At 45.8% G+C, this 15,948-nt stretch overlaps 1 protein-coding gene across 1 annotated transcript in view; it reads right to left on the reverse strand.

Moving 5' to 3' along the window:
• The window catches only part of LOC124038167 (echinoderm microtubule-associated protein-like 4), a 95,363-nt gene extending 88,460 nt beyond the window's left edge, over positions 1 to 6,903 (reverse strand). Inside the window, exon 1 of the mRNA XM_046353690.1 lies at positions 6,528 to 6,903. Coding sequence (XP_046209646.1) covers positions 6,528 to 6,552 — 25 coding nt within the window. The 5' untranslated portion in view covers positions 6,553 to 6,903. The remainder of the gene's footprint in view (positions 1 to 6,527) is intronic.
• Between the last annotated feature and the right edge of the window lie 9,045 nt (positions 6,904 to 15,948).

Genomic DNA, 15,948 nt, shown 5'->3' on the forward strand with positions numbered 1-15,948 from the left:
GCCAGATTTGTGCAATATACGACTGATTGTTGTCCTATGGACAGAGTCTCCCACCTCAGCTGTAAATCTCTGCAGTTCATCCAGAGTGATCATGGGCCTCTTGGCTGCATCTCTGATCAGTCTTCTCCTTGTATGAGCTGAAAGTTTAGAGGGACGGCCAGGTCTTGGTAGATTTGCAGTGGTCTGATACTCCTTCCATTTCAATATTATCGCTTGCACGGTGCTCCTTGGGATGTTTAAAGCTTGGGAAATCTTTTTGTATCCAAATCCGGCTTTAAACTTCTTCACAACAGTATCTCGGACCTGCCTGGTGTGTTCCTTGTTCTTCATGATGCTCTCTGCGCTTTTAACGGACCTCTGAGACTATCACAGTGCAGGTGCATTTATACGGAGACTTGATTATGTAGCAAAAGGTGGCAAACGGTCGCAAAGTTCAAGGGGGCCGAATACTTTCGCAAGGCACTGTATTGTGGCTTTTATGAGCCAGCTGTCACCTCAGACAGTTCTACCAGGTAGGGGCCACAGTCTTCTACCCACCTCTTTAAGGAATACCTAGGATAGGATAAGTAATCCCTCTCACCCCCCCCCCCCCCCCCCTTAAGTTTTAGATGCACTATTGTTAAGTGACTGTCCCACTGGATGTCATAAGGTGAATGCACCAATTTGTAAGTCGCTCTGGATAAGAGCGTCTGCTAAATGACTTAAATGTAAATGTCTTAAATGGGATAGCCATGGCAGGTACAAGCAGGGATCCCATAGCCAGACACATAGTGGGATTGGGATGAATAGTGTAGCATGTGTGTGTGTTCGTGCTCCCCTGAACTGTGGGCAGAAAATAACCAGACATGAGTGGAATTTAATTTTTTACATAAAAAAAAATTGCTATACTTCCTGGTTCTACATAGCGATCAATTGGAGGATATGCAGTACCACTAATGAGAAATCGCACACACGCACTCTTCAGTAGAAAGAAGAAACAGCCAGCAGTCGGTCTCTGGGAAGAGCTCCAAGCCCCCCCCCATGCCTTCATCATCTGTTCATAGTAAGAGTGGAGACATGCTGAAAGACAGGCAGAATCATAGGCTGTGCAGGCCTCCCATTCATCTGTTTACTAACACCCAGCACATGACCATGACGCACGCACAAACACACAACCGCTCTCACAGACAGGATCTTCAAAATATACCCTGCAGATGCATAAAAAAAAAAAAAAAGCAACAAATCAAGTTAGAAAAATCCCACAAAAACATCCCCCTAAACCATGATGTGGTAGCAGCTCTGTGTTTTTGTAGTGTAGTATTGTCAATGGGTCTGGGGCACCTGGCTGACTGTCTCGCTCTCGCTGTCCATCTGTCTGTCCACACTACTCTCTGTCTCATATAACCACTCCATGCTCAGAATAGGACAGTCCTATTTATTTTTCATTCCAGCGGTAATGTAATACATTGTTATGGAGGTGAAGAACAAAAAAATACAAATGTGGGACGTGACATTCCACATCTGGAACCGCTCTGGAGCACGTGCATCACTCTCCCGATCTCTGCTCTCCCGATCTCTGCTCTCCCGATCTCTGCTCTCCCGATCTCTGCTCTCCCGCTCCAGAACTCTGCTCTCCCGCTCCAGAACTCTGCTCTCCCGCTCCAGAACTCTGCTCTCCCGCTCCAGAACTCTGCTCTCCCGCTCCAGAACTCTGCTCTCCCGCTCCAGAACTCTGCTCTCCCGCTCCAGAACTCTGCTCTCCCGCTCCAGAACTCTGCTCTCCCGCTCCAGAACTCTGCTCTCCCGCTCCAGAACTCTGCTCTCCCGCTCCAGAACTCTGCTCTCCCTCTCCAGAACTCTGCTCTCCCTCTCCAGAACTCTGCTCTCCCTCTCCAGAACTCTGCTCTCCCTCTCCAGAACTCTGCTCTCCCTCTCCAGAACTCTGCTCTCCCTCTCCACCAGGAAGGAATTCTGTAACCTGATCCTCTAGTTGTCTTTAGTGCACTAACCAACCTCACGGGGCGGTGGCATACACACACACACACACACACACACACACAGGGATTCAGGGAGCCCTGACCCACACTCACTCAGAGGGAAAATATCAAACATCACACATGTAAACTATAGGTCCAAAACACCATACAGACAAGCGTCAATACATATCCCACAAGTTCAGCGAAGTCAAAAATACACAAGCTGCGCTGATTTTGCCCCAAGCTATTTTAATTTACTAGGCAAGTCAGTTAAGAACAAATTCTTATTTTCAATGACGGCCTAGGAACAGTGGGTTTACTGCCTGTTCAGGGGCAGAACGACAGATTTGTACCGTGTCAGCTCGGGGATTTGAAATTGCAACCTTCTGGTTACTAGTCCAACGCTCTAAACACTAGGCTACCCTGCCTCTCTCAACATTCATTTAATAGCATTACCCCAAACACAACACACTAGTTAACATGTGAATGGGACAGGGGGCAAGGGCGGTGAACACTAGCAGCTGGCTCCTGTGAGTTCTATATTTAAATCTCATTTGACAGTTAGAGTGCTGATTGGGTGCAGAAGGGGATCAGAGGGGCGGCAGGGGCACTCTGAAGCCATTCCAGTGGCCTTTCACAGCCATGCCTACAGGTGCCCCGTTAACTGCCTGCACATGAAATCACCCAACTAACACATCTACTGACTGATGTTCACTACCGAAGTGCATGTGTGTTGCTGGTCACATATCAATGACCAAGTCCTCTGACTTCATGAGTATACAGCAAAGGTTATCAACTAAAGTTTGATCCTATTTTGCAGAGGTGTGAATCTCTTATTTGAACAACGATATGACACGCTATCGATGCCCAGGGCAACGAGGCGATACGCTGTAGTACCGTGGCAAGTAAACAGGACATGAAGCGGATTTAAACTTCTTCAGGGAAACAGGCCTAATGTTGGAAACAAACATCATTATGTTGTCATCCTGAGTCACATGTATTTATTTTCAAAAGCTATAGGACACCATATTGTACAAACACTGCCCAGAGAGTACTCCGAACCCTTGACTTTTTCAACATTGTTAGGTTACAGCCTTAATATAAAATGGATTTAAATAAAAACCCTCAATCTACACAAAATACCCCACAACGACAAAGCGAAAACAGGTTCAGAAATGGTTTGTAAATGTATAAAAAAATAAAAAATACATGTTTACATAAGTATTCAGTCCCTTTACTATGCAACTCGAAATTGAGCTCAGGTGCATCCTGTTTCCGTCGATCAACCTTGAGATGTTTCAACAACTAGATTAGAGACTCCCTGTGATAAATTCAATTGATTGGACATGAATTGGAAAGGCGCACACCTGTCTATATAAAGGTCCCACAGTTGACAGTGCATGTCAGAGCAAAAACCAGGCCATGAGCTCAAAGACATAGTCTGTAGAGCTCCGAGACAGGATTGTGTCGAGGCACAGATCTGGTGAAGGGTACCAAAACACATCTGCAGAATTGAATGTCCCCAAGAACAGTGGTCATCATTCTTAAATGGAAGACGTTTGGAACCACCAAGACTCTTCCTAGAGCTGGCTGCCTGGTCAAACTGAGCAATCGTGGGAGATGGTCACTCTGAAAGACCTCCAGAGTTCCTCTGTGGAGATGGGAGAACATTCCAGTAGGACAACCATCTCCGCAGCACTCCACCAATCAGGCCACCAAAAAGGCACATGACAGCCCACTTGGAGTTTGCCAAAAGGCACCTAAAGACTCACACCATGAGAAACAAGATCCTCTGGTCTGATCAAACCAAGATTGAACTCTTTTGCCTGAATGCCAAGTGTCACGTCTGGAGGAAACCCGGCACCATTCCTAAAATGAAAAATGGTGGTGGCAGCATTATGCTGTGGGGATGTAGTTCAGTGGCAGGGACTGGGAGACTAGTCAGGATCGAGGCAAAAATGACAGAGAAAAGTACAGAGAGATCCTCTGATGAAAACCGGCTCCAGAGTGCAAAGGACCTCAGACAAGGGCGAAGGTTCACTTTCGAACAGGATAACGACCCGAAGCACACAGCCAGGACAACGCAGGAGTGGCTTCGGGACAAGGATCTGAATGTCCTTGAGTGGCCCAGCCAGAGCCCAGCCTTGAACCTGATCGAACATCTCTGGAAAGACCTGAAAGTAGATGTGCAGTAACGCTCCCCATCCAACTTGACAGAGCTTGAGAGGATCTGCAGAGAAGAACGGGAGAAACTCCACAAATACAGGTGTGCCAAGCTTGTAGCGGCATACCCAAGAAGACGCAAGGCTGTAATCTCTGCTTCAAAAAAGTACTGAGTAAAGGGTCTGAATACTTACACAAATGTATATTTTTTTTTAAATGTCTAGAAACCAGCTTTTTGCTTTGTAATTATGGGATATTGTGTGTAGTTTGATGAGGGGAATTTTTTTTTTCATCCATTTTAGAGTAAAGCTGTAATGTAACAAAATGTGGAAAAAGTAAAGGGGTCTGAATACTTTCCAAATGCTCTGTACAGCAGGTTTTTAAAGCACCAAAGACTTTGTTCTGCTTCGCGGTTTCATTTTTTTGCTATGGAAAGCATATCCCAATGCTGGTATTGTCACAGCCCTAGCAACCACACAGCTGCACCAATACCTATCACTGCAAAGCCCCAGCCCTAAAGTTCAGTAGATACCGAACCTGATGCTCTGTAAAAAATATATATATATAAAAATGTCACTGTACATGTGTGTAATAAAGACCCTTCTCCTAGTCAGGCAAAAAAATAACAATCCCATAAAGTAGCATTGCATAAAATGTCTGGAAGGGTAAAGCAGATACAAGTTCCTTTACATGGTCTGTATATGGCATATGGGGTTCTGTTGCTCATGCTCAGAGGGCAGTGTGTTTAGGAAAATATAAAAAAATGTTTGATAAGCGATTGCATAATGTGTATATGTAAAGCAATGTGGCCTTACTCAGAGTGAGATAAGGAGAAAGAGACAACAGCCTTCTCTACTAGGTCCTGCTCTGCCCAAGACCCTGGTGGGCAGTGGACACAACCCCCCCCCCCCAATGTGTGTGTATGAGAGAGAGAGAAAATCAGCACAGTGTTGAGGACAGGCTGGCACAGCCTGCGGGCACTGCAGAGCAGTTACGACTGGGCATGTATTCCTCAGCGTACTATGCACCAGAAGCCTCATACGCTGTGCGGGCACTCTCTCACGTACCCTCCACCACCTCCTCTGTCGTGGTGCTCCAGGATAACGTCCTCCAACTTCACTGTACTGCATTAAGTGCATTCAAGCATGAAGGATAAGGAGGGAGAGAACTGGGATTCGCTCACACCACACACACACACACACACACACACACACACACACACACACACACACACACACACACACACACACACACACACACACACACACACACGATGACTCCCACTAAAATAATTGCCTGTGGCATCTCCAAGCAACTAAATTTAAAAAAGACATGCATGTGTAGCCCATCAACAGCAAGAATTTTACCGATATTGAGAGCAATTGATGCCATGCATGTTCCATCATCACTGTAATCAAAAATTAACACTGTTGTCAGAAGTCACCTGCAGTAAACTCTGGGAGGTGTTTTGTTGACCACCTGTGATTATCTTTCCTATGGGTTGTGTACTTGACAAAATGTACAGTATTCTGTAGGGTATTGCATTATTGTTTACATATACAGCACTGCGTCTGAGATTCGTAAAAACGTGATAATAAGGAAGTTGACCCACACAGTATTTGTGCATATTCTAAACATTTACAGTCCCTGGAGATAGTCACCTGCCTGATATCTAATGAGGAAGTTGAATTCCTTTTGTTAGAACGTCAGTCAGTTAAAATGTATTGTGTAACGGTTACATTAGTACCTTTGGAAGGCCCCTTCTTGGAGTGCCACTCATCTGACACGTCCCCTCTTCACACACACACACACACACACACACACACACACACACACACACACACACACACACGCACACACACGCACACTCTGCGCGCGTCAAAATACGCGGCGCTGGCAATGCTCTCGCACACGACCCTACGCGCACCCGCATTGGCAGACTGACTGGATAAATAAATCATTTCTTGCCGAATCTATTCTTCAACCCACACGTCTTTCAAAAGGCTCTCTGCCATAGCAATAGCAGGCAATGGACGTAGAAAAAAAAACATACGCACAACCCAGTGCGTATGAGAGAATAGCACAAGACCAGATGCTTTGTTACAATAGCCTATTGCATGCAGTGTGGTACGTAAAGTGAAGCCTACTGGTGATATCCAGCACAGAAAAACAGAGCTCATAAAATGTGGCGCCCTTTGACACATTGGATCCAACTTGGTGTCAAGGTGATACGTTACAATGTTGACTCGATTGGTTTAATAAATACACTAGAGCACTGACACGTGTAGGCCTATACATGAAGACACAATACGTTCCAGGCTGCTAATATGAATTGCGATGCTTTTCGCATTGACCACTTCCACCAGTTAGACAGACATATTAATAGGCTAGTATTCGTCCGTAACTTACCCAAACTGCCGGCGAAACCGTCCATTTCTGGGAGAAATAGCCGAGCAGACACCAAAAATATTCCTGTTATGACGGGTCCTATTCGGGGAACAGTGGGTGAATGTCGGACTCTATACGGGCTATCCAGACTGGCAGGCAAGGCGGAAATTTCTCAAGCCAACTGTTCTCGCAGTGGTCGCGACCGTATCGTAGTAAACTGGGGATCTGTCGAGTCGCAGTGAATTCTCAGTCCGGAGCAACACCGTGGTTCTCAGGGCCAGTTGATCACACGCTCTTGCTTGACTCCACGATAGCACACCTCCGCCGGGGGAGGTAGGACAGGCAGAGCTCGGCTTTCGCATTTCCGACTCCGCCCGCTTTGGCACGACTTGCTTCCCTGGAGTGGCTAGTCTGAGCGCGTCTCAATTTGACACAGTTGAGGATCCCTATGTGCTGGCCAATATATACACTACCGTTCAACAATTTGGGGTCACTTAGAAATGTCCTTGTTTTTTTGTTTTGTTGTCATTAAAATAACATCCAATTGATCAGAAGCACAGTGTAGACATTGTTAATGTTGTAAATGACTATTGTAGCTGGAAACTGTTTTTTAAAAATGGAATATCTACATAGGCGTGCAGAAGCCCATTATCAGCAACCATCACTCATGTGTTCCAATGGCACATTGTGTTAACTAATCCAAGTTTAGCATTTTATAAGGTTAACTGATCATTATGTTATGTTTGCACAGCTGTAAACTGTTGTTCTGATTAAATAAGAAATAAAACTGTCCTTCTTTAGACTAGTTGAGTATACGGGGCATCAGAATTTGTGGCTTCGATTACTGGCTCAAAATGGTCAGAAACAAAGGACATTCTTCTGAAACTCGTCAGTCTATTCTTGTTCTGAGAAATGAAGGCTATTCCATGCGGGAAACTGCCAAGAAACTGAAGATCTCTTACAACTCTGTGTACTGAAATTGCAGTCCACCTGAAGTAAATACAATTGATTGGACATGATTGTCCATATAGGGTCCCACAGTTGACAGTGCATGTCAGAGCAAAAACCAAGGCATGAGGTCGAAGGAATTGTCTGTAAAGCTCCAAGACAGGATTGTGTCGAGGCACAGATCTGGTGAAGGGTACCAAAACACTTCTGCAGCATTGAAGGTCCCCAAGAACACTGTGGCCTCCATCATTCTTAAATGGAAGAAGTTTGGAACCACCAAGGCTCTTCCTAGAGCTGGCCGCCCGGCCACACTGAGCAATCGGGGGAGAAGGGTCTTGGTCAGGGAGGTGACCAAGAACCCGATGGTCACTCTGCTCCAGAGGTCCTTTATGGCTAATTCATCCCTACCTCCAGTAGGGAAATACTTCCAAAGGCCTGGGAGAAGTTGCCACTCTCCATGTCTGCTAGGGTGGCTTGGTTAGATATGAGGGTCTGTCTTCTGATTAAAGTGCCGCAGTTAGAGTGCCATTCTCTTTCAATGTGTCTGCTAGCTCTTTCAGTGATGTAAACTCATGTAGCTAGAGGGAAAGTGCAGCGTCTAGGCGTTTCAACAATCCCGTGCCATTGTTGTACGAGTTAATGGTGAAGGGCCGATTATCAGGCTCCTGTTCATCAAATACCAAGATCTGTCGGCCATTAGTGATTCCTCTGTTTGTGACATGGATAAAGTGCCTACATGCTGCAGAATACCACGCAGCAGTATGCTCTGTATAGAAGAGGTATTCTGGTCTCCAATTAGGGTATGATCAGCAAACAATGTCTCTGGATTTTCCCTCAGCAGCCTTTGTTTGTGATGCTGTTTAGAATGTTCAGAGTTATTTCCCTGCTGGTAGGTCAATGGTATGGGCCAGGATCCTGCTGGTAGGTCAATGGTATGGGCCAGGATCCTGCTGGTAGGTCAATGATATGGGCCAGGATCCTGCTGGTAGGTCAATGATATGGGCCAGGATCCTGCTGGTAGGTCAATGATATGGGCCAGGATCCTGCTGGTAGGTCAATGGTATGGGCCAGGATCATGCTGGTATGTCAATGGTATGGGCCAGGATCCTGCTGGTAGGTCAATGGTATGGGCCAGGATCCTGCTGGTAGGTCAATGATATGGGCCAGGATCCTGCTGGTAGGTCAATGATATGGGCCAGGATCCTGCTGGTAGGTTAATGATATGGGCCAGGATCCTGCTGGTAGGTCAATGATATGGGCCAGGATCCTGCTGGTAGGTCAATGATATGGGCCAGGATCCTGCTGGTAGGTCAATGGTATGGGCCAGGATCCTGCTGGTAGGTCAATGGTATGGGCCAGGATCCTGCTGGTAGGTCAATGGTATGGGCCAGGATCCTGCTGGTAGGTCAATGGTATGGGCCAGGATCCTGCTGGTAGGTCAATGGTATGGGCCAGGATCCTGCTGCCGTAGCCATTGTTTCATTTGAGTATTGATGCATGCAACTTTTGAAACAATGCACTTTTTATAACGAGAATATAAAGCTATTCAATGTGTAATTTAGTGTAACACTGTACACATCAATTACAATGTCTAGACAATCCGACCTCGCCTGTATGTGATTTGTTTGTTTCTTTTCCTTTTCAATGCCTTGCATTGTCTTTCCTTTGGAAATCCTCCATAATTCCTCCAAAGGAATTCCCTTTTCTGTGGGTTTATCCTACATCTTTTCTTATTTCTTCTCATTGTCCTTATTGTTCTAGTCCCTCAGTCCTGCACTTGTTACTTTTTACTTGTTGCCAGATGATCAAGATGACTTAGTAGACTATCTAGCTTTCAGAGCCAGGTTGTGATCATCTATCAAAACCAACCAAATCTTCTGAAAGGAGAAACAGACAAACATGGCTACATGAAAGGAGGTGTAAGTCCCCACCTGTGTGGACGCCCACCTGGTTTGAAGAAGGGTTTATTATTGCAAAATGTCCATTGGCAGTGCATTTATTGTGCCTGCTGGCATATTTATTATGTTGACGGAGACAGCACGTATTTTAGCCTACAACAAGAGTTCCAGTTCCAGGCGAGGAATATTTGCAGTTGCAGGACAAACAAAACAAAACAACACCTACCCTAAGTGTTAATTACTCTTTACAGGGCACCAGGCTAACATTTCACCCGGTGCCACCGGTGTCACTAGCTTTTGAGGTTGGTTGGTGGCACCAGGCTAACATTTCACCCGGTGCCACCGGTGTCACTAGCTTTTGAGGTTGGTTGGTGGCACCAGGCTAACATTTCACCCGGTGCCACCGGTGTCACTAGCTTTTGAGGTTGGTTGGTGGCACCAGGCTAACATTTCACCCGGTGCCACCGGTGTCACTAGCTTTTGAGGTTGGTTGGTGGCACCAGGCTAACATTTCACCCGGTGCCACCGGTGTCACTAGCTTTTGAGGTTGGTTGGTGGCACCAGGCTAACATTTCACCCGGTGCCACTGGTGTCACTAGCTTTTGAGGTTGGTTGGTGGCACCAGGCTAACATTTCACCCGGTGCCACCGGTGTCACTAGCTTTTGAGGTTGGTTGGTGGCACCAGGCTAACATTTCACCCGGTGCCACCGGTGTCACTAGCTTTTGAGGTTGGTTGGTGGCACCAGCGCATGATTTGCTGGGTGAGTCGTCATCTTACAAAGTGATTAATAGTGCTTTATTAACCCAATGAGTCCCGCCGTAATGCAGGCGTGATTTAGGACTTCCAACCCGTTTTCTACATTGTGTGTTTGAGCTAAAGACTACTGGGTTGCACCATTCGATTAGTCCATTCTTCTGCACCTGTAGATACCATTAGTCTGTGTTATTAATGGGGGCTGAGCTACACAAGAGTCGTTAGAAGGTAAGAGGTTCTTCTCCATAGAAGATCGTAGGAAATCCCAGGACATAGTGTCTATAATACTGTAATAAGCTCACACAGTTGCTGTCACAAACTCCAAACTCCACACAGTTGTCACTGACTAGTTGGATATTTATTTCCCACTTGAGCAAACGATTTCTGTACTTACAGCATTTATACAAATTCATTTTTATCAGGTTTTTGCTTTGACTGGCCTTATTTTCTTTATTGACATTTGTTAACAAAACTCATGAGCGCAACTCTTTATGCCAAATGATTTTGTGTTTTACGTGTAGCCCTGATTTTCTTGAAAATAAAATGTTAAAACCCTTCATTGTGAGGCTAATTATAAGGGCTGGACATGCAGATAAATGAAAGTCAGATAAATGAAAAGTATATTCTTTGCTGATTTTCTCGGGACTGATAGGGTTAAAAAGTATAACCAATAGACTACGGAATTGTTCAAGATAAGTTGTATCGTCTAACACGACCATCCAAGCAGGAATGCGTGATTCAATATATTTTGACGGGCATCCCAATTCAGTGATTGTCACGAATTTTGGGTTGACAATTAGACTATAGTTGGGATTTAGGATTAGGATTCCAGAATTATTATTACATTCTTTTCAATAGAGATGAATTGCATACATATTTATGTGCACTAACTAATATCATAGGCTTATTCATTAGGGGGAAAGTAAGTGGAAACTCAAAACACAAGTAACTAGATCGCTATCTCTAAATACAATACCCACTGTTAGTAGCCATATGTAGGCAACTTCCCATGAGACCTAGGCCTTTGCCCTCGAAATGACTGGTGCGCAAATTGTTGCTATTGAACTGAATATTTAGAGTTGAGAAATACAAAACAGTACCTACAGAAAGCTGAGACCCTGCTCTCTTTTGACAGGGACAAGGGTGACAAAGCTTCCAAAGCTGTGTCTTTCCCACAATTGCATTTAGAAATGTTATAAGATCAGAATGCATTCTTCTCTTGAGTGCATGGTGGGAGAGGAGAGTGGCTGTGGCTTTGTTCATCACAGCAGCAGGCGCCAGCAAAATCATAGGGGCAGATAAGGGCTGGACATGAGGATAATGCACTTCACTGTTTGACCAGATCATGGTTTTAGCCGGCCAAATGTTGGCGACAATGTAGATTGTGATCTTTCTGCGTTTATAGGCACCCTTTCCATTTTTTACTATCCATGATCTTGGGTGACATAACTGATGACAGAGTCTGACCAGGTCTCTTTGCTGGTGCAACATTTTCCTTTGAATGTGAGTTTGCGTGACTTCAGCGCAGCCTATCAGAAAACCGGACCGGGCCCATCTTGCTAGGGAGCCGGCTGTTGCCCACATGATTAGCCAATGGCTCATTTAAGATTAGTATAAAATAAATTGCTCCAACTAATTTCAATAAAATATCTTAACAGGCACATGGGCCGCCGGCCGTATCACCTTTTTCATTGTTTTATTTTTATATATGAATAAATATTTTTGTGTGTGTCAATTTTGACCAGCCCACCTAACAAAACAATTGTCCAGCCCATCTGGCATTTGCCAGAATTGCCAATCCGCCCCTGTCTATAGGGTGCCGTGACACAATGCATGACAGTCTGACAAAAAAAGAAACCGTGTGGACTGACTGGACTTTTCACAATTGACCATTTGAATCCAAGATCTATGGTTTATTGGTGGTTGTCCTTTCCCAGTAGAACTCGGGTATGACATCACCATATCCCAGTCTGTGCCAGACACTGACCCGTCTTACCAGAAGACACCCGTTCCGTTCCATCCCACTGACCAGCTGGAAACCTCAGGAGGTAAGCCTTCACTCTTTCTGTAATGGCTGGTTCCCCCTACTGTAGGGATGGTAGGAACTGTCTGTGTGTGTGTGTGTGTGTGTGTGTGTGTGTGTGTGTGTGTGTGTGTGTGTGTGTGTGTGTGTGTGTGTGTGTGTGTGTGTGTGTGCGTGCGTGTGTGTGTGTGCGTGTGTGCGTGTGTGTGCGTGCGTGTGTGTGTGTGTGTGTGTGTGTGTGTGTGTGTGTGTGTGAAGAGAGATAAAGAGAGAGAAAGAGAGAGAGATAGAGGTGTCATTGTGAGACATTGAGTGGGCTAACCCTGGCCGGACAGATGGAAGACTGTTTCCAGGAACAGAACCTTCCTCTCTCCACATGCTCTGTTATGCAGATAGAGGTCATGATGAGGGGGGGGGCTTGTATTACTATCCTGGTGTGTCCTAGAAATCCCCCAAAGCCCCCACAAGGATAGTAAAACAAGAACATTTCTCACCTCAAGTCCCCACAAGGACAAATAAAAAAATGTAGGCTTCGTTAGGGTAGGGTTAGGTGTTAAGGTTAAGATTAGGGTTAGTGTAAGGGTTATGGAGAATAGGATTTTGAATGGAAATAAATTGTAGGTCCCATCAAGGATAGTAAAACATACTATCCTTGATGGGATGTGTGTGTGTGCCAGTAAGGAATCCGGTTGTCATCTTGTATCGCAGTGGAGTAAATTACCCTTAGAAAACACCCTCCCTCTCCCACCCTCTACCCCCTCATCGCCTGTTTCCTGGCAGTGTGTGACCCCACTACACCAGTAAACCCCCCCCCACCTCCGCACCCCACCCGCCTTGCTCAAACACCACTACCACAAAGCTCCCCATTTCTTCTGCTTTTATGAAGGATGGAGGGAGAGAGAGAAGAAAAGACAGGGCCAATCTTTTATCCTCCTTCACGGTCCAGAGGGGATTGAGGCTTGGGGCCTCTGCCTGTGGGTTTATCCAGCAGGGTAAATGATTTTCGAGGATGCTTCGGAGGCAGTCGGACGATGAGTAATCCCAGAGCGAACCTGGCAGGTTGATGAGTAATCCCAGAGCGAACCTGGCAAGTTGATGAGTAATCCCAGAGCGAACCTGGCAGGTTGATGAGTAATCCCAGAGCGAACCTGGCAGGTTGATGAGTAATCCCAGAGCGAACCTGGCAGGTTGATGAGTAATCCCAGAGCGGACCTGGCAGGTTGATGTGTAATCCCAGAGCGGACCTGGCAGGTTGATGAGTAATCCCAGAGCGAACCTGGCAGGTTGATGAGTAATCCCAGAGCGAACCTGGCAGGTTGATGAGTAATCCCAGAGCGAACCTGGCAGGTTGATGAGTAATCCCAGAGCGAACCTGGCAGGTTGATGAGTAATCCCAGAGCGGACCTGGCAGGTTGATGAGTAATCCCAGAGCGGACCTGGCAGGTTGATGAGTAATCCCAGAGCGAACCTGGCAGGTTGATGAGTAATCCCAGAGCGGACCTGGCAGGTTGATGTGTAATCCCAGAGCGAACCTGGCAGGTTGATGAGTAATCCCAGAGCGGACCTGGCAGGTTGATGTGTAATCCCAGAGCGAACCTGGCAGGTTGATGAGTAATCCCAGAGCGGACCTGGCAGGTTGATGTGTAATCCCAGAGCGAACCTGGCAGGTTGATGAGTAATCCCAGAGCGGACCTGGCAGGTTGATGTGTAATCCCAGAGCGGACCTGGCAGGTTGATGAGTAATCCCAGAGCGGACCTGGCAGGTTGATGAGTAATCCCAGAGCGAACCTGGCAGGTTGATGAGTAATCCCAGAGCGAACCTGGCAGGGTGATGAGTAATCCCAGAGCAGACCTGGCAGGTTGATGTGTAATCCCAGAGCGAACCTGGCAGGTTGATGAGTAATCCCAGAGCGAACCTGGCAGGTTGATGAGTAATCCCAGAGCAAACCTGGCAGGTTGATGAGTAATCCCAGAGCGGACCTGGCAGGTTGATGTGTAATCCCAGAGTGAACCTGGCAGGTTGATGTGTAATCCCAGAGTGAACCTGGCAGGTTGATGTGTAATCCCAGAGTGAACCTGGCAGGTTGATGAGTAATCCCAGAGCGGACCTGGCAGGTTGATGTGTAATCCCAGAGCGAACCTGGCAGGTTGATGAGTAATCCCAGAGCGGACCTGGCAGGTTGATGTGTAATCCCAGAGCGAACCTGGCAGGTTGATGAGTAATCCCAGAGCGGACCTGGCAGGTTGATGTGTAATCCCAGAGCAAACCTGGCAGGTTGATGAGTAATCCCAGAGCGGACCTGGCAGGTTGATGTGTAATCCCAGAGTGAACCTGGCAGGTTGTGCTGCCAGCTCCTTCACTTTGGCTTGATTGGAACTGACCGGGACTGTGTTTATTGTTTTTATGTTTCCAATGAGTCACTCAATGCATTGTACTACTTTTAGCCTGGTTATTTTTGCTGTCTCGTATGTTTTAGAGGCACATTCATAGCAAAAACTACTCCAATGTAGGCTGAACAGTACATTATTTGGACGTTTTATTTGATTGAGTCTGTAGCTGCAGCTCGTAGACATGCTGAGGCCATAGGCTACGTTTACACAGGCAGCCCAATTATTGGCAAAAGATCTGTTCTGTTTGTTCAAAAGACCAATTAGTTGAAAAATATCATAATTAAGCTGCCTGCTGTGTAAACACAGCCCTAGTGGAGGTTTTGAGCCAGAATGGTACATCTCTGAATGTGTCTTCTTGCTGTCGGGCAGATGGGGTTCACCCGGTCTGTGCTCACAGTTTCCTGCTCAGCCAGATGTTTCTGAGAAAGAAAGAGAGAGAGAGAGAGAGAGACAGAGAGGGGGGGGGGTTCAATTCACACTAGGTTGGCTCTACTCTGCTCCACAGGCTATTGTTTTTGGTAATGAGTCAGTAAGTCAATGCAAGTAAGACAATTAAAGTCTATTCCTAATAGATGTTGAATATTGTCTATCTGTATATTATGTGTATGAAAAAGGTTTTTAATGTATATTGGTTAAAGCCTGACAAGAAGATTTCAACGCAATATATTTAGTACTGTTGAGATGTTCTGATGAACTTTTACTTGAACAGTGGCGCACTCTAGTGGTTGTACATGATCATTGCATATAATGCACTTCCAGCGCTCACAAATATTAGTTTGCTTACTGCGCAGTCTCCTTTGGGCAGAAGGGTTGCTTCCCACATTAACAAGTGCTGTTGCTCTATGTCCGGGATTACCGAGACTACTTACCGTGTGATTTTCTTTTACACCAGCCATTCTAATCCAGCAGGTTCATTGCACATGATCTCAGGTTTATCTTTTATATATGATTTTCACACTTCACTTTAACCAAGTATATGATTGCATATCATAAGCCCGCCTCCCCATTACCGACTACTATTCGACTACAAGAGTCTTCTTCGGAGAGTGTAGGAATGAATTTTGTGAATCCTCAAAACATAAACTCATTCCTGCAACATTCCAATCTCATACCTCCCTATACTTACATACCCAGTCATGATATGTACAAAACTTCATTCTATGAGAGAACCAATCTCATACCTCCCTATACTTACATACCCAGTCCTGATATGTACAATACTTCATTCTATCCCTATACTTACATACCCGGTCCTGATATGAGAACCAATCTCATACCTCCCTATACTTACATACCCAGTCCTGATATGTACAATACTTCATTCTATGAGAGAACCAATCTCATACCTCCCTATACTTACATACCCAGTCCTGATATGTACAAAACTTCATTCTATGAGAGAACCAATCTCATACCTCCCTATACTT

This window comes from Oncorhynchus gorbuscha, linkage group LG06, assembly GCF_021184085.1.
Source record: "Oncorhynchus gorbuscha isolate QuinsamMale2020 ecotype Even-year linkage group LG06, OgorEven_v1.0, whole genome shotgun sequence".
NCBI classification, from domain to species: domain Eukaryota; kingdom Metazoa; phylum Chordata; class Actinopteri; order Salmoniformes; family Salmonidae; genus Oncorhynchus; species Oncorhynchus gorbuscha.